General features: G+C 45.2%; 1 protein-coding gene across 1 annotated transcript in view; it reads left to right on the top strand.

Moving 5' to 3' along the window:
- Positions 1-228: 228 nt before the first annotated feature.
- The window catches only part of LOC146046377 (myelin regulatory factor-like), a 170791-nt gene continuing 145334 nt past the window's right edge, over positions 229-25685 (top strand). The window contains exon 1 of the mRNA XM_083165645.1: positions 229-703. Within this exon, the coding sequence (XP_083021771.1) occupies positions 658-703 (46 nt within the window). The 5' untranslated portion in view covers positions 229-657. The remainder of the gene's footprint in view (positions 704-25685) is intronic.

Here is a 25685-nt window from a genome sequence, read left to right as displayed (position 1 = left end):
CACACACTTATTATAATAATAATTATTATTATGATTAATAATAATAAAATAATATTAATAATAATCCTGGCTTCTCTGCATCACGTGTCAATGCTCCTGTTTTGGTTTAAGAGATAAATGACCATGCTGAGACACAGGAATAGGTATTTGGTGTTAGGAAGCAGTAACATGTTGCTTATAACTTCCAGCAGGGGGAGACAAAAACACCCGTAGAAGCATCATTCTCATCCCCGGGGAAGGAGCATTAGGGAGACAAGCCACTATACTGACCCTGACATTACCCAGAGAGAGAGGGAGAGCTCTCAGGGTCCCAAAGAAAGGAAGCAGAAGGAAAGTGATGCTGAATGATCTGCTGCTGGAACACAGACATTCCCTAGAGTGTGCTAATAAGAAAGAGCTTGGAAGAAGACGATAACTCCTAACCAGGAGTAAAGGGTCCCGGACCTGGGAGAGCAGAGTCCCCGAGTAGCGGCAGGTCACCTCTGTGCAGCAGCAGCTGTCCCCGGTGTGACCTGTGTAACTGACTGTCAGCTGTGTGGTCAGCTCCCTCACACCTCAGACCTGATCATCTAATCTGGCCAAGGCTCATGGTGTGCGTCTTCATGGCAGCTTGGACTACACACTCCTAGGACTTTGCGTTACCTCTAGGACAGAGTCATGGAAGTTGTGGATGAGACAGAGGCTTTACAACGCTTCTTTGAAGGTAGGAACCATAGACATCCATGGGATGGACCCTGAGAGTGGTGGGCTTACTGGGATGGACCCTGAGGGTAGTAGGCTTACTAGGATGGGTCCTGAGAGTGGTGGGCTTACTGGGATGGATCCTGAGAGTGGTGGGCTTACTGGGATGGACCCTGAGGGTGGTAGGCTTACTAGGATGGATCCTGAGAGTGGTGGGCTTACTGGGATGGATCCTGAGGGTGTTGCGTTTACTGGGATGGATCCTGATAGTGGTGGGCTTACTAGGATGGATCCTGAGATTGGTGGGCTTACTGGGATAAATCCTGAGAGTGGTGGGCTTACTGGGATGGATCCTGAGGGTGGTGGGCTTACTGGGATGGATGCTGAGGGTAGTGGGCTTACTAGGATGGATCTTGACAGTGGTAGGCTTACTGGGATGGACCCTGAGAGTGGTGGGCTTACTGGGATGGACCCTGAGAGTGGTGGGCTTACTGGGATGGATACTGAGAGTGGTGGGCTTACTGGGATGGATCCTGAGGGTGGTGGGCTTACTAGGATGGATCCTGAGAGCGGTGGGCTTACTGAGATGGATCCTGACAGTGGTAGGCTTACTGGGATGGATCCTTAGGGTGGTGGGATTATTGGGATGGATCATGAGAGTGGTAGGTTTACTGGGATGGATCCTGAGAGTGGTGGGCTTACTGGGGTGAATCCTGAGGGTGGTGGGCTTCCTGGGATGGATCCTGAAAGTGGTGGGCTTACTGGGATGGATCCTGAGCGTGGTGGGCTTACTGGGATGAATCCTGAGAGTGGTGGGCTTACTGGGATGAATCCTGAGGATGGTGGGCTTCCTGGGATGGATCCTGAGAGTAGTGGGCTTACTAGGTGGACATATTTACATTCACTTTGCCCATCGTTGTAAGGAATTGTGTCTTATGTCTCTGTCACATATTGTCTGTCTGCACATAATTGTATGAAACTTGACATTGGCAGGGTAAGGGGACCCCAGTGGTATGGCATTGGGCATACACTATAAGGGCATGTAATAACAGTGTACCCATTACTGGCACATTGGCTGAGGGAAGGGGCTTATAGCAGCTCAGGTCACTGAAAAGCTGATTCTATTTTTGTTCTCAATAAATTAGTGTCGCTTTGACCAATGGTTCTGAGGAATGCCAGGAATTACTCGCTTTATATGGTTTCCTTTGGAAATGAAGAGGTTCACAAAAACTTTTCTATGGTGATAAACTGCAAAAAAAAAAAAAAAAAATAGATGATTTTAATCATACAATTTATTTTTAGATTGCATTTTCTAATTCTGTATTATTGTCTGCTCCTCTGTGCTGGTCACATATTGTAGTCAGAAGGTGCCTCACATTCTGCAGTATGTCACTATTATCTATTTCTCTATCCCACAAGTGTTCCATGTGGCTTTGCGAGTAATATAATATAATATATGACTATATCAGTGGATTTGTAACTGTTCATCCACTGGCCTGGAAAAAAAAATGTTTTTGTTTTGTTTTTTATTACATTAGGTATTATTACATTATATTTATTACATTTTATTACATTAAGTGTTGTAATTGTTTTGTTATTATTACATATATATTGTAATACATGATTTTTGTTGTGTATAGTTTTTTTTTCATGATTATTATGTGTCCAGTTATTTATTTATTAATTTATAGTTATTTTCCAATCTTTGTTGAGGGAGTGGGTAAAACAAAAACAAAACAAAACAAAAAAATGTAATCAAATTAAATAAAATAACCGTAGAAAAATGTATTTAATTTAAAATGTCACAGAATCTCATCTTTGTTTTTCCACTGCAGTAGATAAGAGATCAACACTTGACTGCGCCAAAGATAGTAGCATGATAGTAGTATAATGGTAAATTCATAATTTAAAATTGTAGCTAAGCTTTTCTATAACTCTTTGTACTGTACCTGTATGTCTGTAGCCGCTGTGCAATTGCATAGTTCATCCTATTTGGTTATAAAAAAAGTTGCACGCTATGAAAAAAATAATTATCAAAAATTTTACTGTGATTATTTTTGTAGGGAACAAAAATACTACTTTAAAACACAACAAAATGTGTATAAATGAATACAAAATAAATACATTTCAATACAAAATAAATACATTTCTACAATAATACTTTCCACTCTTCTATATTATATTATAAATTCTGGTAAATAAATTATTAACATGTTTTATATAGATAGATAAATATAAAAAGTTGCCATTTAGACAAGAACACATCTATTTTTCCAAAGCATTTATTTACTGTTGACAACGAATGTTTTTATTAATAATATTGAACAATGATGTCAATTTCCCTATGTTCATTCTAATTTTGTTAAAATGATCAAACTTGTAATCAACTTGTAAATCGTGTCTTATGGTGTTCAATAAAACATTTAATAAAAAAATTGCCATTTAGTTGGAGGAAAAAGTTTCAAGAAAATTATTGTATAACATTTTACCTTTGTGTTTTTAAATCTCTGCATAAACAGCTCATTTAGTGTGACTGTGTTGACGAAAATCTAAAGATTAGGATTTTGTTAATTGAACAATGAATATATTCATGTGCTTTACAACCACAATGGTTTCTAAATGTTTATTATTTTGAACAAATACAAAAATAGGAGGAAAAAATCTATGTAAACAATATAAATACATATTATTTAACCCAGAAACAAAAACAAACAAAAAAGCCAGTTTTCCTTGAATCATATGTGTGGTGTTTAGATACAATGAAAACCTGCTCTATGCAAAACAATAGTCCAAAAGTAATGCACGATAAGTTGTGAAGTTATTTTTGTCATTTTAGCAGTTAGTTTTGTTTTCGCTTTTATGTTTGTTTCTAGATTTAAATTTCAAAATCAAATAAATATTTCATACTTACATGTAATGCTTTGTGCGAACAGGTGATAAATCTATTTACCCTGATTCGCATTTCTGGTGCCTGCGACACAGATCACATGATTTCCCGCCGCTGTTGGTTGGAAAGCAAATTGTGTCTAAAATGACACGTTAATAGAAGGTGTTACAATACAGTTGTCGACATTAATTATTGTGTTGTTTGACAAATAGGTCTCTGTAGCGTCATTCATCTTTTTTGATTCTGAATTAATGGGAAGATCGTCAATAATTTTCTCGTGTTGCGCAGATTGTACAAATATAAAGGAAAAGCAAAGTGTGCCCAGCGCAGTGCTATATTTTATAGTCATTGTTTTAGACTGTCTTTGGGACAGTATAGTTTAACCCTTTCAGTGCCAACGTTGCTGTAAGAGATTTTAAAAATATCCGCTGAAAATGCCGGCGTCGCTCGTAGCAACTGTTCTTTTTTTTTGGGTGCAATATTTAACTAAACTTCAATGCATTGACTCGGCCGTATTTGTATTCATTTATTCTAAAAGAACAGTTGCTGTGAGCAACGCTGGCATTTTTAGCGGATATTTTGAGGATCCCTCACAGCAACGTTGGCACCCAAAGGGTTAAGTAATATGTATACTGTAGCTAGGACAAGGTAAAATAAAATCAGTAGCAATTGGATTTCAGCGGGCATAAAGCCTACAATTTTTAGACCGTTTAAAGAGACACCTTTCTGGTTCATCAAAGGTAACTATTTGAATACATTTACTAGGGATTACGTTTCATTTATTCTCCATGCGTTCTGGGGGAGTAATGGCTTTCACAAACAAACCCTGGATGTTACAGTTCTGATAGGACCAATATAAGCAGCACAAGTCAAGCACATTGTTATCAGTTTAGTACCTCAACAATTATATCAGACAATTGCAAAACCGTACATCCAACCAAATCACTCATTCAGTCCTTATAGCATGAACAGAACAAAAGATTGGTTACATTTTTGTTTGCTATGTCGCATTCTATACTCTATATTCTAAAATGTCCCAATACGTTTTAAGAATAAGTAGCTAGTTGCAGTAAGATCATTTGGAACTTAAACACCACACAATGGGAGGAGAACCCTATTTTTGACACATTTTTGACGGTCAAAAGGTTGACATGGAGTTTTTCCCTTTTTTTGAGCCGACATGTGCCGACAGGCAGTATTTTATGCCCTACCATCCACTAGGGCGTGGTGGGAGATTAAAATGGTGTCCGTGCCCGAAGCATGGCGAGCGCACGCGGTGCTATGTTTCAGTGTCCATGTCGACTGTGTCGAAATTCGGGACAAAAAAACTGTGAAAAACCCCATGTCGATCTTTTGACTGTCGCCCTTCCCCATGTCGGCCTAATGCTTGTGTCGACTTAATGAACTGTCGACCTAACCCATGTCGATCTTCAGTCATGTTGACATTCTTGCATGTCGACCTTCAGTCATGTCGACCTAGTGGTGTTGACCTAATGCTTGTCGACTTAGTTGCTGTCTACCCAATAATCCATACCCCAGCATGCAATGGGCCTGATCGTTAATCTGCGACTGAGACAGGCTGAACATGGCCGGTGTTGACGTCAGAGACCCTTCCTTAAAATGCCTGGGCACGCCTGCATTTTTTTCTGACACCCCCAGAAAACAGCTGTTCACCCCACATGTTGGCTTCCGGGCAGTCAAGCACTGGCCGCTTCGCGTTTACAATCCATATTATTTTGCTAATCAGCCTTGTGCGCAAGCGCGATGCATATGGTACAAATGCGCATTCATTCATACATGGTGTATCTTACACTGGTGGGAATAACACGGTACCCAGGAGACCTGCTGTATTGTTACACTAGTGTAATGGTCCCAAATCACCTTGTTATTCATTGTTCTGATAGTGACACCAAACTTCCTCAAGTGAAATGCTTCTCAAATTCATGTTCCCCTTTCTAGTGGGATTCCACAATAAACCAATTCTCTGGGTACCAGTCAGGATGTCAACAACAAAAATGTTGACACCACAATGTCGCAATGTCAACATATGTAGTTAAGTATACAGATGGAGGCAGCCTAAACTTTGCAGGGGCTGGCGATACTTTCGCCAGCCCCGCTAGCTGCCGGCTCTCGCCACGGGGGCGCACACGCACGAGATGCTCGCGCACCCCGTGGCAACCGAGCTTCCCCCGGGTACCCGCTGCCGCTGCTCCCCTTCACCGCCCCGCCCCCCCCCTAACCCTGCCCGTCTGCCGCTGCCCCGCCGACAGAGGATTGGGACGTGCGTGCGCATGAGATGCACGTGCGTCCCAGTTCAGTGTAGCCCCTGTCCGCTGGTGGGGAGGCTCTGGCGAGCCCCGGCCAAAGATGACAGGGGCTACATCTTGTAGGCATTAGGTCGACATGCATTTAGGACAACATGAGTCTAGGTCGACATGGGTTAGGTCAACAGGGTCATTAGGTCGACATGCGTTACGTCGACAGTCAAAAGGTCGACATGGGGTTTTTCCTTCTTTATTTTTTTTGTTGAGCCGACATGTGCCGACAGGTGGTATTTCATTCCCTACCATCCACTAGGGCGTGGTGGGAGAATAAAATAGTGTGCCAAGCGTAGCGAGGCCCCATGCCCGAAGCATGGTGAGCCATGCGAGGGGACGCTGCACTATGTTTCAGTGTTCATGTTGACTGTGTTGACATTTGGGACAAAAAATTTGAAAAACCACATGTCAACCTTTTGACTGCCGACCTAACCCACGTCGACATTTTTCTCTGTCGACCAAACCCATGTGGACTTAGACTCATGTCGAGCTTCCTGCATGTCGACCTAGACGCATGTTGACCTAAATGCATGTCGACCTAATGTCTGTGGACCAACATGCTGGTGACCTAATGATCCACACCCCGCTACAGTGAGGGTCAGAGTTACGCTTAGGCTGTAGTTAGTGGGCCAGATGTATCAAGCTTTTAAAAAGTCCTATCTGTCATGACAGGAGCTGATTGGCTGGAGCACCTTTTGGGGGTTATTCTGGTTGATTCGCAAGGCTGCGAACTCGCAACCTTGCGAGTCCACCAATCCACGCCCGGCGAACGACCACCCCCCTCGCAGTGCGAGTTCGCCCACACAGGCTGCGAGTGGATGTTTTGCATAAACATCCATTCGTATGCCTCGGGTAACCACCCACATCTTTCGATGGTCGCCGACCATCGAATGATGTGGTGCGTGCACGCATATAAAAGTGACTTTTAAGTCACTTACATATGCGTGCACGCTGGCACGGATATGGGCGAGCAGCTGACATTCGGTGATGTCCGCTGCCCGCCTCCCACACCAGCGTCACTGTCTCATTACCATGAGAACGCCCAGCCCATATGTTAATGGGGCAGCCTGGCGCCCCCTGCCCATCTCCGCCCCCCGCACGCCATCTTGGGTGCGTGCACCCAGTGAACCGAAAGTTTGCCGTGGGTGCACTCACCCTACGTCTATACATGCGCAGATGCGCACCATCGGTCCTCCGTGCGACCGAATGGACTAGAATAACCCCCTTTATCTGTTATTACGAGTAATAACAAGTCTGCTCTCATATTCTGTACTTTATATTTAAAGTAGGACAAGCGTTGTCACAATCCTAACCAGAGGCAGAACTCTGGGAGGCAAAGGAGTCATCTGCCGCCGGGCTCCTGCTCCCAAGGGGGCACCTCTCCTCCCCTGCAAGTTTAAATTCGTTAATTGAAAGCCATCAATATTACTTCTGTGGAGTTCTAAAATATATGTGTTCTCACTATATAGATAGATAGATAGATAGATAGATAGATAGATAGATAGATAGATATTTCAGGTTGTGTGTGTGAGTGGTGGGGCAATATATATCTTGCCTCCGGGCAACTGGGACAAACTTACGCCACTGATTCCTAACGATATTTATATATTAAATCCACACAAAATAATGAAAGTACTGTAAAGTCAGTTCCATCTGCCACTAATAATGAAATCTAATCGTTCAGTGTGTGGTTAGTGCTACTTGTATTGTGTAGTGTAGTAACCGGCAGTATACATTCATCACATGGTAGTGCCCTGCTGTGGCCGCATGTGTGTGAGCCTACACTGGTGTCCTCTGTATGGGCAGGGGCGTAACTACCATAGGTGCAGGGGGTGCAGCTGCTATGGGGCCCAGAGCTGAAAGGGGCCCACTTTGCCTGTCAAAGTATCATGTGCTGTATACATTTTTCAGCATTAGATGATAAATAGGGGGCCTTAAAAACTTTTGCTATGGGGCCCACATGTATCTAGTTACGCCACTGTGTATGGGGGTGATTCACGTTCCGACGGTGGGGGGTCTCCACATGCGCATATTTACGGACCCCTTGTGTGAATGCTTTTGCACGGGTAGGGGAGGCAGGGGTGCAGGCGGGGGTGGACATCGGCCCGGGTTAGGGGAAGGTGCAGCGCCTTATGGCCATTCCCATTAAAATGCTGAGTGTTCCCCTGGGTACGCAGGGGGGCTGCTGGGGGCGGGTGACGTCACATTAGGTCAGCGCCCGCCCCCTATTCCTCAGATTCCGACAGAAATAAAAGTCAGTTTAGATTGACTTTTATTTCCGAAGGGGAGAGGAATCATTCGATGGTAGGTGACCACATGTGAGGGGTTGTGTTCACGTACATCCCCTCGCATGGTACAGAGGGGTTGTTCTGCCAGGTGGTGGGCAGTGTTAAGACGCTCGCTAAGCAGCTAACGGCCGCTGCTTAGCAAGCGGCAGTGAATCAGGCTCTATGTTCATCTTCATGGACAAACGGTCAACACAAGCAAATGACACATGTTCGACATATGAAAAGGTCGACATGAGTAGATGGACCCCTAATTAGTTTAGTGTGTCCCCTCGCTTACCCCCCCCCCCCCCCCCCCACTGTGTAACATCCATTCTCAAACCCCTGCAAGCGAGCCCCCCTAGCGAATAGGTGGCGCCCACCAACCATTCGCAAGGTGGGGTTCAACCAGAATAACCTCCATAGTTCTGTATGAAAAACTATGGGGGTTAGTTCCCCCGTGCCCAGCAACGTCACACAGCATGTGGAGACTGCTAAGGGGCCGATTCATGATCTGTGATACAAGTGGAACAATAGTTTCTGAATTCAGGTGTAAAAACCATTCGTCACTCCCGTAACACAGTAGAAATGATGTATAAGCTAATAAAGAGACTTAGGGGCAGATGTATCAAAGCTTGGGGTAACTGGGGGCTGTAATGGGCATTGTGATTGCACTGTACATCTTTTGCAGTGATGGGCAGTGTGACTCCACTGTACACTGTTTGCTGTGTTGGGTATTAATGTACTGTAAATCGCTTGCAGTGATGATCAGTGTGATTACACAGTACACCGTTTGCTGTGATGGGTATTACACCGTTTGCTGTGATGGGCAATGTGATTACACAGTACACCGTTTGCTGTGATGGGTATTACACCGTTTGCTGTGATGGGCAATGTGATTACACAGTACATCGTTTGCTGTGATGGGTATTACACCGCTTGCTGTGATGGGCAGTGTGATTGTACTGTATTGGGGCAGTATGGATGGTGTAATGGTTAGCATTACTGCCTCACAGCACTGAGGTCCCACCATGGCCCTAGCCATGCGGAGTTTGTATATTCTCTCCGTGCTTGCGTGGGTTTCCTTAGGGTACTCCGGTTTCCTCCCACAATCCAAAAATATACTTGTAGGCAAATTGGCTCCCAACAAATTAACCCTAGAATGTCTGGGTGTGCGTGTACATGTGGTAGGGTATATAGATTGTAAGCTCCACTGGGGCAGCGACTGATGTGAATGTTCAAATGTTCTCTGTAAAGCGCTGCGGAATAGGTATGCGCTATATAAGAAACTGTTAGTAAATAAATAATAAATAAATACTGTACACTGTGTTGCTGTGTTGGGTATTACACCACTTGCTGTGATAGGCAGTATGACTGCACTGTACACCATTTGCTGTGCCGTTTGTTGTGGTGGGCAGTGTGATTGCACGTTTTCTGTGATGAATGATAAATGTATTGAGAATGCTATACAGGGCCACTCCTGCTCTCTTTTCTTCTGTGTGTGCTCCGTTCTCATTTCTCCCTACACTGTTCTGATTGGACGTGTGAATGACACACAGAGATTTTCAGTTTGCTGTGCTGTACTTTTTGTTTGGCATGCCTGCGTCTACAGTGTCTTTAGTCCTGCCCCAGAAAATCACTGTATGCCTACATTAGCAGGACTGATTGGTACTCTACAGTTAAAGTGCATACACATTAGACGATAAAATAATATGCACAATAAGGACCATCGTTAACAATATTTTGGGGTATATCGTTTAATGTGTACGCACTGTATTGTTAGTGATACGCGTTCCCACAGGTCATTAACGGCCCCCTCTGCCGTCTTTACATGCAGCTCAATCCTGACTATGTGTTTCATGTGTATGTACTATGAGGGTTATTCAGATCTGATCCCTGCAATCAGGTACATGGTAACTGCCTTGGTTCAGATGCGCAGTACTGGAACTTCCGAGTTTCTCTGATCAGCTTTCTGCGCCCGCACTTGTGCTTCTGAATCCTGACTTTCCTGTTTATCTTAGAAACTTGAATGTGTTCCTTACAAATGATAAGCAAGGGCAGATAACAAACAGAGAAACAATCAGCAGCATGTAGAGAAACACGTCAGGTTAATACACATTATACATCACACTTGCCTAGTCTCCAGCTAGTTGCGGGAGACTCCTGTTTTCTCAGGCAGTCCCCCGCACCCGCGGCTCAAGCATCCCACCCACTCACTAGTGAAGCGGGCAGGATGAGCAGATTAACAGGGCAATCCCAAAGCCGAATGGAGGGCGCGGAGCTAGAAGATGCCAGTTCTCGTCAATTTTACGCGGACCCATGAATCATGGCATTTTGGGGCTGGGACCAAGTTATGTGCAGCCCGGCTCGTTAATTGGTGTAATAATTATATGGACATCCAGCCTAGAGAGTCTTCCTTTTGCCCTAATTTAGGTAGATCGGGGAAGCTGCCGCTTCCTTTCTGGCCCTTCGTCTACAGGCAATGCCAGAGGGTGGCTGTGATGGGTGGCGGGGGCTGCTTCCCCCTCCCCCTCTCAGCCAGCAGTGAGTCATATGCAATCTTTAGGATCACTCCCTGCTGATTGCTGTTTTTCTTGCTAAAGTCCTGAAAGAAGTGTAAAGAAAAGTTTATGTTGTATGTATGTACAAGGGTGGTTCAATAAGTAAGGTAACGTGACCTCTCATGTGTGTGATGTTCTGTGTTTCTTTATAATTTACTGGTGGGCCAGAGCAGATCGGACCACCTGTGCTCAAGTACGGATATTGGGTCTGATTTTGATCTGCTCACTAGGCAGCATATATCCACTAACCTAGCTAGCGGGTAAGTGCTGCCCACCGCCCCAACGAACAGTTAAGGGTGCCTTGAGGACAGCATTTGGGATTAAGGAATAACAGGAACAGAAATAAGGATACAGGGGTAAATTCAATTCCAAATTGCCGTCTTGTCGGAAAGAAGGGTTCCGACCTATTCAATACTGACTGCTTTGTTCTCACAGGTCAGAATGTTCTGCGGAATAGCTACGGATTCAATGTTTATTTTTTATTTTTTATTCAATAGATTTTATTGTTTTTCAAAGACAAACAACACATCAAGATAAGTACAATGACACCCCAAAATGAGTCACAATGGAGTGCAGGGCAACAGTGCGTACATCAATATAAAGAAATGGTATATTAAAACATATATACCAAAGAAATATAAATAGTAATAGTGCAGGATATTTAGAAGCGGATATGTGGAGGGTTATAAACTTTAGATCCTGAATCAGGCTAAATTATATCCAGTTCCCCCATCTGGATGTATAGATACGATATACTGTATATGGTAACCAGGATATATATAGTGACTGATGATGTAGGGCCGTATATGAAAGACTAATCGGTACTTGTGTATTTTGGCGGCGCCCATCGCATCGCATACCATAACGCATACGATGGTATGCGATGCGACGCGATATCGTTGGATAGTGGGGGTATGAAAAGGTTGTAGGACGCGTACCGACGCCCCTCGCGGGCTCGCTGCGCTCGCCACGCTTCGGGTTCATGTTTATAGTGGGGGTGCATTTAACATTGTAAGCACCCATTAGGGTGCTCAAAAGCACCCTTTAGGGTGCATATACGATTTTTCATCGTATAGGGGGTCAAAATCGCGTCGCATCGCATGCCATCGGGTACATGGCATGCGATGCGATACGTTCATCGTACGATGTACATCGGGGGCGCCGCTATAATACACAAGTACCGACTAATCTGCCACCTGCAGAATAATAAACTGAAAGAGGCATCTTTCTAACAGACAACAATAGGAACGGGGTATGAGATAGACATAAGGGAATATCTCAAATTACAATATGGTGCATAGTATTAGTCTGCCGGGGAGAAGAAAAGGATAAAGGACCAGGGTCTCCGCCATCATCAAAGGGAAAGGCAGGATAAGTTCTATAGTACAAATATGACCAGTTCCAATTGGAGTACATTATACAGTATGTACGTGGGGCAGTTTGTAGCATTCGTCAGCATATATAAAACACCAAGGCAGGGTTTTAGGCACAATTTAAATTGTTGAGACAGGACTCTGTGAGCATTTGTCCCGGATGTACAGTATAGAGAGGCAGAAGCCATATAGGTTGCGGAGCACATATATATAGTGTCTTCAGGTGTAGCATTGATGTACAGTGGCGGATTCAGGGGGGGGCACCTGGGCACGTGCCCCCCCGTGCCCCCCCTGTCACTAGGGCTTTCCAACGAACCCAGCCCTGTGTCTCTAGCCCCCCGGGAACCGGAGATATCGCCTGGCAAACCTGTAACGTTTTTTCCCCATAGGATAATATGGGACCCGTCAATTCCGACCCCCACCCGGTTCCGACGGCTGCCAGTTCCCGCCCTGGCATCACAGAAGCTTGTGGTTGATTTTATTCAATTCCAAATCGCTGGGCCTTCAATATGTTACCAGGATGGTCCAAATCGGTCAATCGGTTCCAGAGATATTGCGTGTAAACCGATTTTTTTATTTTTGAAATGTAATTTCATAGCTGTTCATGTTCTTTGAGGGCAGATTACTCTGGAACCAAACGTTCCAGTTTCACTGGACCAAAATCATTCAAAGCCCGATCAAAAGTTCTTCAATATAATACTTGTCTCATGTAAATGGGTCAGTTGGTTCCGAAGATATAGCCGGTTAAGGGCGAGATGTACTAACCTATGCCGCGGCGCAGTTTGCTTGTTTCCGCCGCGGCAGCGTGTTCGCCAATGTATGAATAAAGTTTTGTTGATAAAAAATCGCCAAAGTCTCGGCGCGGCAAATAGCGCGAGATGAGTCCGGCGGTACTTCCCGCCCATATAAAACAGGGCACTGATCGCGGGCTCATATGTATTAAGAGCACCCGCGGGGAGGCACTTGTATATTTGTTTCGCCACAGCAGAGCGGCGATTTTAATTATTGCCTCCACAGACAGTAAATTTTGGAGGTGTGTGTGTGGTACTTATATGCCCCTGCAGTTACATCCTTTTATCTGTCATATATATTTATATATATATATATATATATATATATATATGATTATATATATATATATATATATGTATATATATATATATATATATATATGTGTGTGTGTGTATATATATATATATATATATATATATATATGTGTGTGTGTGTGTGTATATATATATATATATTTTATAAATAAATAGAATTGCGCCCGGAACTTAGGAGGAGATAGCCGAGCAGTTTTCCTATGTTTTATCTGCCTGGCGGCCGTTGTCCTGTCCGCGATGAGCGGCTTACTGTTGTCTGCGCATGCGTGCCCAGGCTCCCGGCGTTATGGGAATTGAAGTCTGTAGTTTCTGCCCGGTGCATGCGCAGTGATGCCGTGTATGGAGATCCTGCGCACATCAATCCATGTGGCATTATGTGAATTTTGTCTCAATCCGTGTGGCATTATGTGAATTTTGGCTCAAGCCATGTGGCATTATGTGAATTTTGGCTCAATCCGTGTGGCATTATGTGAATTTTGGCTCAATCCATGTGGCATTATGTGAATTTTTTCCCAATCCGTGTGGCATTATGTGAATTTTGGCTCAATCCGTGTGGCATTATGTGAATTTTGGCTCAATCCATGTGGCATTATGTGAATTTTGGCTCAATCCTTATGGCATTTTATGCATTTGGCTCAATCCGTGTGGCATTATGTGAATTTTGACACAATCCATTTGGCATTATGTGAATTTTGGCTCAATCCGTGTGTGTTATTATATAAATTTTGGCATCATGTGTAAGGGGCAAGTATAATGGGATCTAGTATTTTGTTGCATAATGTGTAGAAGTTGTATATGGTGTTGACACGCCCCCTGTTGAGTGGCCACACACCCTTTTCCGGAGCGCGCCTTTGGAGCGCACACAACTACATCCTTCACTTTTGTCGCCGTGGTGGGCCTGCGTACTTTAAATGACAGGGCCTATTTTTAATTCTATTCCCACCCTCTCCTGCCGCTCTCTTAGCATGTACACTGGCACCACTAACACCGCCCCTCCCCCACCCAAACCCTTTTTTATCATGGTGCCCCCCCTGTCATTTTATCCTGGATCCGCCCCTGTTGATGTAGGAAGAGAAAGTAGTGTCCTGCTGCAAGTCAGTAAGTTTGGTCATAAGCCTGTCTGTAGAGGAGGTAACAGCCTGCAGGATATGGTACAGAGAGGCTTCCATCTTAGGCTTGGTAAGAGAAGGGGACAGAGGTGCACCAGCAAGCCCCAAAGATATCTCCAAAGAAAGATGGGGACGGCAAGCACGTCCCAGTAGTATAGCCAAAAAGGCAACAGCAAGTCGCCCGCACCCTCACCTCTCTCAGTAGGAGGGGGTGCAACATATATAAGGGTCTTGAAGAGTCAGGTATATTAATCAGATGCACCTAGCCAGGTAGCGAGTTGAAGAATAGGATGTCTGCTCTCAGAACTGCCTCCCACTGTAGTATCAGGAGGCACCGGGCGGCCGCGGCATGTACCTGCAGGTGTATTGCAAGGGATCCAGAGAATCAGCAGTTCCAGCCAGGCCCAGGAGAGTTATATCAGGTGAGTACAGACGCCGGAGTCACGCGGGCAAGATGGCGTCAGCTCTCCCTGCGCGGTCCGCGGCAGCACTACCCAGACGGGAATGCTTCCCGCTCACTCCTCTCTATTTACAGAAAGCGTCCGTCACCCGTCACTCCCGCCCGCTGCAACGCCCGGAGAAGAAGCATCAAAGTGGAACCTCGGCAGTGCAGGAGAAAATCAGCGGTGCCCGCGGCTCGGCTTGGATGCAGGCTGCGGCCACCGTTACCTCCAGTCTAGTATCCAGATGATCCCAGGGATCCACCAGCGGGGGTGCAGGACAGTAAGTAGGATATCCCACACCCGTTGTAAGGGTCATTGTCCATGGTGGCAGCAGATCAGGATATATTTCAGGATTTGTGGAGGGAGCTCAGAGGATCTGCTGCCTACACCATAGACGACCAGGCCACGCCCCCACGGGTTCAATGCTTTTGATGGAAACAAATACGACAGGTTTTGGCCCTGTTTCCGACAATCTCAATCCAACTCGAAAAGATGTTGGATTGAGGCAGGGAGGATGGTGCCAGGTGAGCAGTCCCATAGTATTTTAAGATTGTTCTTATTTCTAATTTAGTTTGTAGTACCAAACAGTATGAATGGTGACAAACATACATGGAATCTATGGGTCACCTCATGGTACATATTATTTTACCCCTCAGTGACAATGCTAAATAATAGAATAGCCCTGTGAAACCCAGAGTTTTACCTAGCATGGTAAACCCTTTTTGACTATCTCAACATACACTGCTGCGACTTTTCTGAGGCACAAGTTGGGTCCAATTTCCCTCGAACTCCCCCGGCAGCTCCCGAGAGTCCTTCCATCTGCTTGACACTTGATGTGACACTTCTTACATGCGATTTATCGAATCTAGAATGACTCCCTGAGAGCTGCCAGGGGTAGTGAAGGGAAATCAGATGCGATATATCGCAGGTGATAAAAAGCGCCCACAATGTGCACTGACGGCTGTTTCTGATTTATGCTACTGACGACCTCTAACCCGATGCATTGTATCAGATCTGATGTCGAACACCTGCGATTTGGACACGTTTCATTCCGATTTCTCGGCCCGATGCGTCTGAATCAGATAAAAAGAGGCCAAATCGCACTAGTGTATGGCCAGCTTAAAACTTTTTGAAGCAATTAACAAAAACAACCTTAATCACTTTCATCCTCCGTCTGCACACCCAAATATTACTATTGTAAAGCGCAATGGAATATGCTGCGCTATATGATAAATATAAATTACTCCCACTTGTGCCTGTCTTAGGGGGTTATTCAGACCTGATGGCACAGCTATGAATTCTCATTGAATGGATCATAACGTGCATGTTCGTGGTCGTCCTGCTACTTTTTTATCGCCGGCTGTACGCAAGTTGACTGACAGGAAGCTGGCATTTGTGGGTGGTAACCAGGCATGTTCTGCTGGTGTCAGGGAAAACGCAGGTGTGCTCAAGGGTTTGAGGGAAAGTCACATGACGTCAGCTCTGGTCTTCTTCCAATTGTAAAGCGCAAAGGAATTTGCTGCTCTGTTTAAGAATTTGTAAATAAATAAAATAAATGGATGTATGAATACTCGCTTGTGATTGGCTGTTGTAGTTTGCCGCACAGGTTAGCTGTTATCTCTTTTATTATTTATTTACAGTTTTTTATACAGCGCAGCAGATTCCGTTGCGCTTTACAATAGTGATTGTAGTGATAAAACAGTTAAAATAAATAAAACAAATATAATAATATCTGATAAAACAGATAAAATAGTGATAAAACAAACTGGGTAACAGACAGACTTGGGGGTTAGAGGGCCCTGCTGCAAGCTTACAATCTATGGCAGACTTGCCTACCCTCCCGGAATGGCCGGGAGGGTCCCGCAAATTGGGTCCCCCTCCCGGCCCCCCGGTAAGGTGGGCAAGTCTCCCACATTTTCCTTACAGCCCCGGCTCCCCCTTTCCCTGCGGTTTAAAGCTCTGAATTTTGCGGGTCCGCGGGGAGGGGGCGGGGCTAAAATTATGCGATTCGAGACATTTTGCATCATTTTAGCCCCGCCCACCACCCACGGACCTGCAAAGTGATGCTGCTGTCGGTCATGGGGGCGGGGCTTAGTGACATCAGCCCCGCCCCCACAACGTAGCCTCTTCCCGCCCCCCTTTCACTCCTCTCTAGGCTTCTCCCGGAGAGGAGTTTTAAAAGGTCGGCAAGTATGATCTATAGGGATATAGGAGGGAAACACAAGGACAGGCACCAGTAATAGCATAGCAGTCCTTTTATCTCTAGTTATCCTTCATACCTTATTTACTAAAAATACAAAGTTCCCAGCAATTGTGCAACACTCAGAGCAGATCCCCCCCTCTTATGTCCGGGTTCTTCCCTATACTGTAGTGCTGCTGTCAGTCTGACACAGTTCAGGTGTGCAGGGGGAAGGTCAGAGTTGCTGATTTTGGGAATGCAGGTTGCCTGTGACTGTTTATAGAATCTGCTTGGCTGCATCATAGTGCCGGAGAGGTGCGAGGTGAGCCTGGTTGACCCTTGGCTGGCATTTCACTAGAAACTGGGCCCTCTCTAGGGGAAGAGTTACTGCAGTCTGCAAATATGTGGCATCCCCAGCGCTCAGCTAATTTATGAGATAAGAGGTTGTTTAAAAAAAAAAAATAGGCATAGGAAAAAAAATGTTTAGAGGAAAGGTGGGGGAGGTGTACAGTTGGGATATTCCATGGTAGGCCATGTGTATGAAATGTAACCCCTTCATTGTATGGTCCGACCCTCGTTCTTATCTGTTCCTGCTTCAGCTGTGTGAGTTTCTGCCTTCCTACATCTATCGTAAACTAAAACCAAAATACAGATCTCAAGTACGCACAAATTGATGGCATTATGGACTATGTATATATAAATCACTAACACCGTAAGACATCTATAAAATAATGGTTCATACCGATGGAGTGACTCTCAGCCGGCTCAGGGAATCGCTAGATTCCCTGAGCTAGCGCAGGCTGGCGGAGAGGCGCTGCATCTGACGGGGACATGCGAGCGTCTAACACGGATTACCCGCTTCAGTGACACGGGCAGGGTTAGTGGAGGCTACGGGGGGCTGTGGGCGGCGACAGGGGAGGGGCGGGCTCAGTCAGAACAATAGTTTGGTTCAGGTGGCTAATGGTCACTACCGGCAATTCCGTTATGACCCAGCACACGTGATGCACCCTGCCAATTAGAGGCCCGGTATACCATTATACATAAAAGGCAAGTACAGTGTTACTCTGAGGAAATATTTTGTGGGCTGGTTTGTAAGAAAAGATTGCCAAATGTTCCTACAGTCTCTGTGACCTCGGGAAAGAGCTTGGCAGGTACTTGGAAGCGGTGCCTTCTGATTTACCAGGTCCACATTGTCTTGAAATGTGTTGAGTGATGACACACACTTCAATATATAAATTGTATCATTATACCATTAACAGCTTTCATATTGATACTCTAACAAGACATTTTTTTTCTTCAGTGCCAACTTTGGTCTTTCTCATAAGCCTACTGCCCACCCTTGTCTGCTAATCCTGGGCCCACCTACCCACATTTGCTTCTTCCTTACTTAGGGCCTTATTCTGATCGGTGCGGCCCGATCAGAATATGCGGCCACGACCGTGCAGGCGAATCCCCGCCTTCCATACGGATCGCCACCTCCGTCCGTACGCGGATATGTGGCGATCCGCATGAAATTGGACAGGGATACGCCTCCTCCATCTTGGGAGCAGCCCCTGCATTCGATGGTCGCCGAACATCGAATGCAGGGCCGCACGCTCCACCAGGTCCCGCCACACAAGACCACACGGACACTTGTCCGTGTGAAATCATGTATGGGGGCGGGCAGCTGACATCCGGCGATGTCAGATGCCCACCCCCTACACACGCGTCACGGCCTCATTACCATGCATACGCCCCGCGTTTGCATGGGAACGCCCATGAAACGCGGGGCGTATGCATAGGGTAATGAGGCTAAGTAGCCCCTCACGCCCCTCTACGCCCCCTGTGCGGCGTGTCAAGAATACGTGCGGCGAAATCGCCTGCACATGCGCAGAGTGACCTCTGCACATGCGCAGACGATCACCATCGGCGAATGGAATGGAGAGTGATAAACAGCCAGCAAATCAGCTCCTACCTGACATTTTTCAAACACAGTCTGTGACATGGCAGGTAGGAGCTGATTGGCTGACTTTTTATCACTCTCCATTTTATCACTTTTGAAGCTTAGTGCGTCTGGCCCTTTGTCTCTCTGCCCAGATTTTTATTTTTCCTGTGCCCCAACTATCCACACAGCGTTTTTATTTCTTCTTCCATTGCCCTTCCACAACCTTCCTTCTACGTATGACCAGGGCCATCATAACAGCACCATAAGCCCTGGAAAAAGCAGTGCCCTCAGCCCTTAACCATTCATTGGGCCAGATGAACTAAGCTTGAAAAGTGACAAAATGGAGAGTGATAAACCACCAGCCAACCAGCTGCTACCTGTCATGTTACAGGCTGGGTTTGAAAAATGAGAGGTAGCAGCTGATTTGCTAGTGGTTTATCACTCTCCATTTTATCACTTTTCAAGGCTTAGCACATCTGGACCATTGACAGGAACCAATAAAAATCATAACATGCCCCTTCTGTGGTCTTCTCTGTTTCTCCATGCTTCGATACAGTGAATCCCTGTCAGCACTCTGATGGTGGATAACTATATCCATTGACATATGTGCTGTGTCCAATTGACTACATGTTTATTCCGCCCCTTACTACGCACATATCCAGTTCCTTTCCCCTCGTGTAACCTATTGCATACAATTGGGGGGGGGGGGGGGGGGGGGGGAGGAAGTTTTGATAAACAATGAAGACAAAAAAAATGGTGCTGTCCCTGGGAACCAATCAGAGTCTCTCATTTATCTAGTGTAACTTGGAATAAAAATAAGCAAGTAAGCAGCTTCCTGGCAATACTGGCTGCCAGCAGTAAGAGCACTTTTGGAGGTCCATTTATTGACATTATGGGGGAAATTTACTAATATGAAAAACCTAGTTCTTTCGTATTAGTATTTTCCCTACAACTGCATATGACTGTTTCAGTCGTATGCACAGTCGTGTTCCGGAGGGGGATTTACAAAGCAGTCAGATACGACTGCTTTGTAACCCTTCGATGGTATAACCATTCATATTAGCTGGCCGTATATACGGCCGCTAATACGAATTAGTAGAGGCAGCCTGCACAGATCAGTCAGATCCGTGCAGGCTGCAAGGTGTAAAAAAAAAAATGGAAAAAAATAAAAATAAATAAACAGCGTGGGGTCCCCCCCACAGCTGGAACCAGCACCAGGCTGAAAGAGCCGGGGCCGGTAATTAAAAATCAGGGAACCCGACAAATAGGGGTCCGGGGCTGGTTCCCAAAATACGGGGGACAAAATGACTAGGGGTCCCCCGTATTTTAAGAACCAGCCCCAGGCCAAACCAGCCAGCAGGGTAATGCCACAGCCGGGGGGAGACTTTTTATACAAGTCCCCCCGGCCAAAGCATTAACCCTCTGACCAGTCAGCCTGACCCCCCCAATAAAGGGGTCCCCCCCTTCAGGACTTACCTGACCAGGCTGAAGCCTGGTGCTGTCCTCGATGCCCCTGGGCGGTGGGCATCGAGTTGATAATGGTGTAAAAAAATAGATGAATAAACTATTGTTTTAAACTGTGGAACTATGAGTCCCAGCAAGCCTCCCCCGCAAGCTGGGACTTGGAGAACCACAAGTCCCAGCCTGCGGGGCATTAAAGGGCCCGCTGGGTCTTGTAGTTCCACAGTAAAAAAAATAGTTAAATAAATACACACTGACACAATGAAAAATAAAAGTTTAATACATACATTACACACATACTGATACTTACCTATCTTGATCCCGTAGGTAGGTCCCAGGGTCTTGATCCGGTGCCTTGTCCTGGTTCCGGATCCATGTCGTCATTCTTCAGCATGTCGATCTTCATGTCGGCGTCCGGTCCGGGTCCGAAGAAATCCATGGTGGACCTGTGGAAGGAAATCCAACTCACCCAGGTCCTCCATGGAAGTACTTCAGGCTTGATCCGCAGTAGTCCAGGGCTTCTTCCATCTTCTTCCATCTTCTTCAAGCTGCCGGCGACTCCGGCATCTCCCCGCTGCGGACTGAGAGGCGCAGAGATGTTTCCTCCTCTGCGCCTCTACTCAGAATGATTTCTGGCCAATCAGGAGCCGACTTTCTTGGCTCCTGATTGGCCACTAGGCGGCCAATAGAAATCATACTGAGAAGAGGTGCCTAACATGAAACATCTCTGCCGCCTCTTCTCAGTATGATTTCTATCTGACTGATCCATGCAGGCTAAAGCCAAATACGACAGGACAATCAAGGAGTATTTTCCTGTCATATTTTCGTGCCTGTTTTACACCAATTAGCGGCCGTATTATCATTACGGCTGCTTAGTAAATCAGGAACCACCATTCTTTTGAATGGTGATTCCTGTCGTATTCTATCGATGGTGTAGACATTCGTATTTGTAAATACAAATACGAATGTCCCATCTTTAGGAATACGAATTGCTGTATTTTTGGGATAGTAAATCCCGAAAATACAAATGTGTAAAAAATAGGTGTATTTCTGCCTACGAATACACCTATTTTTTACGAATTCATATTAGTAAATTTCCCCCTATTTTGCTAAAATAATGTGAAAAGGGTGTTTTCATACCCTTTTTGCATTATTTTAGTATTACCGGAATGTATTACAAGGCTTTTAGGCCAGTTTCCGTGAACAACTGCTCCAAACCCTTTAATTCACTGTTTTTTTTTTTGTTTTGTTTTTAATAAACAGATTGCCATTCTCATACTTATCATGGAAAATGCAATCTGGCCAAATTGACAAAAAAAAAATGCAGTGAGCCCCGAGATAATAATGCCAACTGAAGCTGGCGAATCACATAGGGCTCACATGCAAATCATGGGTTCTATGGCACCGTCTCTGCCCCTGTTTGATGGACACACATGCTGTTCACTGGGTGAGGGTCATCACATGTACAGCATCGGATTGGAGTATTCCCCCCCCCAAAATACCTGAATATGGCTGCGGAGACCAATCGCAGGGACAAAGCTTTCTCGCAAATTGATACATACATGCGATGTAGTAAATGATCGCATTGCGAGTTGGGACGATATTACCACAGCACATCCGCATCCGAGGATGCTGATGTTGATTAATCATCCACTTAATGTTTCCCCTGTCAATCTAAGTCCTCTCTGTGCAGCTATTCTTCCTTACCCTGAGATGGCGATAGTGATTAGAACACAGCAGCGGTATTAATAGGCTTTGCACAGGGAAGCTATTGACAGAGACAGCCAGCTGTATTCTTTAATAAATAGAAATATAAAGTATCGTCAGCAAAACAGACATTTTCTACAGAGAAAGGAGTTTTTGTCCCCTAATAAATAGGTCCTTGAATATTTTTACAAATGAAATCTCATGAATATAGATTTTGCGTACGGCTCTAAAACTATAATAAACCCTAAAGTTTTTATCAGTTACGGGACACATACTGTATCTGTTGTACCTTTGCTGATTTTTGAGGCTTGTGTAGTAAGTAGAATATATAGATGTAGCCATGCTAATTTTTGCTTCGTCAATTGCCACGCGCGATGCCGTCGCCATGCATCTAATTCCCTCCTGTGGCTTATAGAAATGCATTGAGCATCGATGGCGGGGGGTAGCGTTTCGGCAACACGTGTGCGCCAAAAACGCACAAGTGACCATGGCACAGCACTGATGAGCAGGCACTGATCCCTCCTGTATAGTTTGTTTAAAGAGCAAATGTTGATTTACAATGGGTTACTTGGCACTTACCAGGAAATGTACTCAACTTACCTGTTATCCCAGGGTAATAACATGCAATAGTTTATTATATCATGCATTCCAGAGGTGAGGGGAAGGGTGGTACGGTAGCCAAGACAGCCACTGTAGCCGCCACAGCACCTACCTACAGTACATGAATACAGCAGATTGATAACCCAGGAAACACATTTGCTCTTACTTTGTAACATAACCGCTTTATCTTGCAGAGTTTGTACTAATCCTGTCCCATGTACTTAGGCTAGTGATCCAATGACACAGGGGTGCCAATTTAAGTTTTTGCTGGAGGGTGCTCAAGGAGGTAGAAGAGGGTGTGGCCAGTGTTCCCTCTAAGCTGTGCGCACGTGCGCGCGCACACAACTCGATGAGCGTGCGCACAGACATTGCAACAGAGTGCACAAAGCAGCAGTGGTCCCTTGTTGCAGTTGTGGACTCAATTAATGTGTGTTTCACCCATTAACTACATTGTGTGTTGTGTTTTGAATGTTTAAACGTTTAATATCATTTTGAAGTAAAGTTAACACAAATGCTAAACGTAATTTTCCAGTTATATATGTGACGCACACAAATTTTAATTTCATTCCAAAGTTGCACAGCCAAAATCTTTTGCCGCACACAGCCTTCGTAAAATTAGAGGGAACATTGGGTGTGGCCCTGCAAAATGCTGACCTGAACGGTCCTGAATCACAATGCACACACAATAAGCAATAGCTAATACTGCACACTATATACACAACACATAATAGTGACTAAAACTGCTCACTGTAAGCACACATACTACACAAAAAGGGCAGTGTGTATACAAAAGCAACACACATTAGGCAGCACACACACCATACCTCCCAACTTTGGACCACTCGGAAGCGGGACGCAGCTCCTGCGCTACGAAAATTATCGGGACTGTTGGGAGGTATGCACACACTCAACTCTGCCCAGCAGTCATTACTCACCAGAGCAGCAACATTATGATGGTGCCAGGCATCATATTGTATGCACGAGTGTGCATGCGCCAGGTGGTGGGTCACGGTTAAGGAAAGTGGCTTACGCAAGCTTACAATACACTCCTCCTGGCATCGCGTATCCCATGCAGCAGGTTTGGTGGAGCGGGTACTGCGGACGCCAATCAGCAAGTAAATGCGTCATGGCAATGGGACTTAGAAGGTCCATGGGTGCTTTTAGTTTTTTGTGGGTGCTCGGGCCCTTGAGCACCCACAGAATCGGCACCTATGCAATGACATATGTATCTCCTTTGCTGCTCACCCTATTTTAGAACTTTTGGGCTGTTTACATTTGAACATTTATATCAATTATTATTTATGCAGTAATCACACAAATTCTACAATGATTATTGCCGAGCCGGTGACGTCACACGGGGCGGAGATGAGCGGCGGCACGTCACCGGGGGCTTGGGAGGAGGCAGCACTTGGATGGGAACCGTCGCTCGACCCAGGCGCCCGTTCACACTGCACTTGACACGGATCAGAGTCATTACCAGGGTTGAACTCCCATGTTGCTCGACCCGAGGTGGCCCTTTCAGACCGCACCTCGACCCATGTTGGGGCCGCTGAAAACGGTATTAAAAACAGGTTAATCCTGGGTCGGGTTAGTGGGCTGTGTAAATGGGCAACCCAGATCGAGCAACCCAGGTCCAGTTCACACTACAGGGAAGAGACAGCGTCAGCTCCGAGTGCTGCCTCCTCCCATGCCCACCAATGACGTGCCACCGCTTCGCCCCACCCCCTTTTTGATGTCAGCGACTGGCTTATTGATTGGGATTAGTGGGAACTAATCATCACAAATGCCGGGTTGCTAACATGACGAACCTGTGTCCAAATTCTGGTTGCGAACTGGCATTTGCGATGTGAAAGGGGTATTAAAGGGGTAAATTCACTCCAGCATCTAAAAATAAAGAGATGATGTCGCCTATAGCAAGTGTTTAGGGGCAGAAACATGGTGTTTTCTGGATGTGTTTGGTAGAATGCAGGCATGCCAAGGTGGTTTTGGGTGGGTGTCTGAAGTCAGCGATGGCCGCTTCCAGCCCGGTTCTTAAGCAGATCAGTGGATGCAATAGAAAAAAACTGTTTGATACTTCGCTTTTTGCAAATGGATCTGCGAATGCGTCGCTACTTGCGATGAATTCACAATTATGCAAGGGCTACATTTTAATCGCAGGCAACTGTTTCCTTTAAATAGTGATCCAAGCTGAATTAGGTATAAAATACTAAAAATTAACAGTCCTTTATGAACAGCAAAAATCCAGAGTCTACATTTTCAGAATAATGTCTGCACTTAAAAATGCACTTGACACCCCTGTCCTCATCCACCTTACAGATAGGCAAACGATCTGCCGCTAAGGACTCTGGGAGTATAAAGTACCTTGTATTTTTAAAAAATGCATTTATTTGTTTTCTAACTTTTTTTTTTGCTTCCTATCCAGTTTTATATATATTGCCTGTTTGTCGTAGTCACCCGAGGTCTATAAATCTTTTGTTTGATTAGCACATATGCATTTTCAGGCTGAGCACACAGTATACGGGCTGAACACACAGCGTGTCTGTTTTCAAGGGATTTATGCAGCCTGCGCTAAGACCTATATCTTACTCTGCAGATGACACGTTTGATAAGTTAATGGTCATTTGTACAATGATTCCTTGTGTTTGGTGACTTAGGGAAGAACAAATGCCAGTTGTTTGCTCATTTTATTGTGTTTTCTTTGCTAAATACAATATGACACTTTTAAATACACACTAAAGCCATAACAGCATTACTGAATAATGTAGGCAAGGCTTTAGGAGAAGTCAATGCCAATAAAAGTTTAATATTTTACTTTTTTATTGTTTTAAAGGACCCACCAAAAAAAAAACCTGTTGAAATATATACTGTAGCTATCCAATGACTGGGTCTCCAGTCCAGCATCTCGTCTCTGAAGAACCTTGTTTGTACAGCACTTATCTGTTAGAGGTATTCTCCTAATATAGTTACATATCTTCCAACTGTCCCATTTTATGAGACAGTCAGGACCTTTGTCCCAACTGCCAGGAATGATCTGTGGGAACGTTGTTGTGAGTGGGTGCTGTGCATACAACA

The sequence above is a fragment of the Crinia signifera genome, chromosome 11 (genome assembly GCF_055691185.1).
Source record: "Crinia signifera chromosome 11, ASM5569118v1, whole genome shotgun sequence".
Taxonomy (NCBI): domain Eukaryota; kingdom Metazoa; phylum Chordata; class Amphibia; order Anura; family Myobatrachidae; genus Crinia; species Crinia signifera.
The sequence above is the reverse complement of the archived record's forward strand: the minus strand, read 5'-3'. Positions and strand labels throughout refer to the sequence as shown.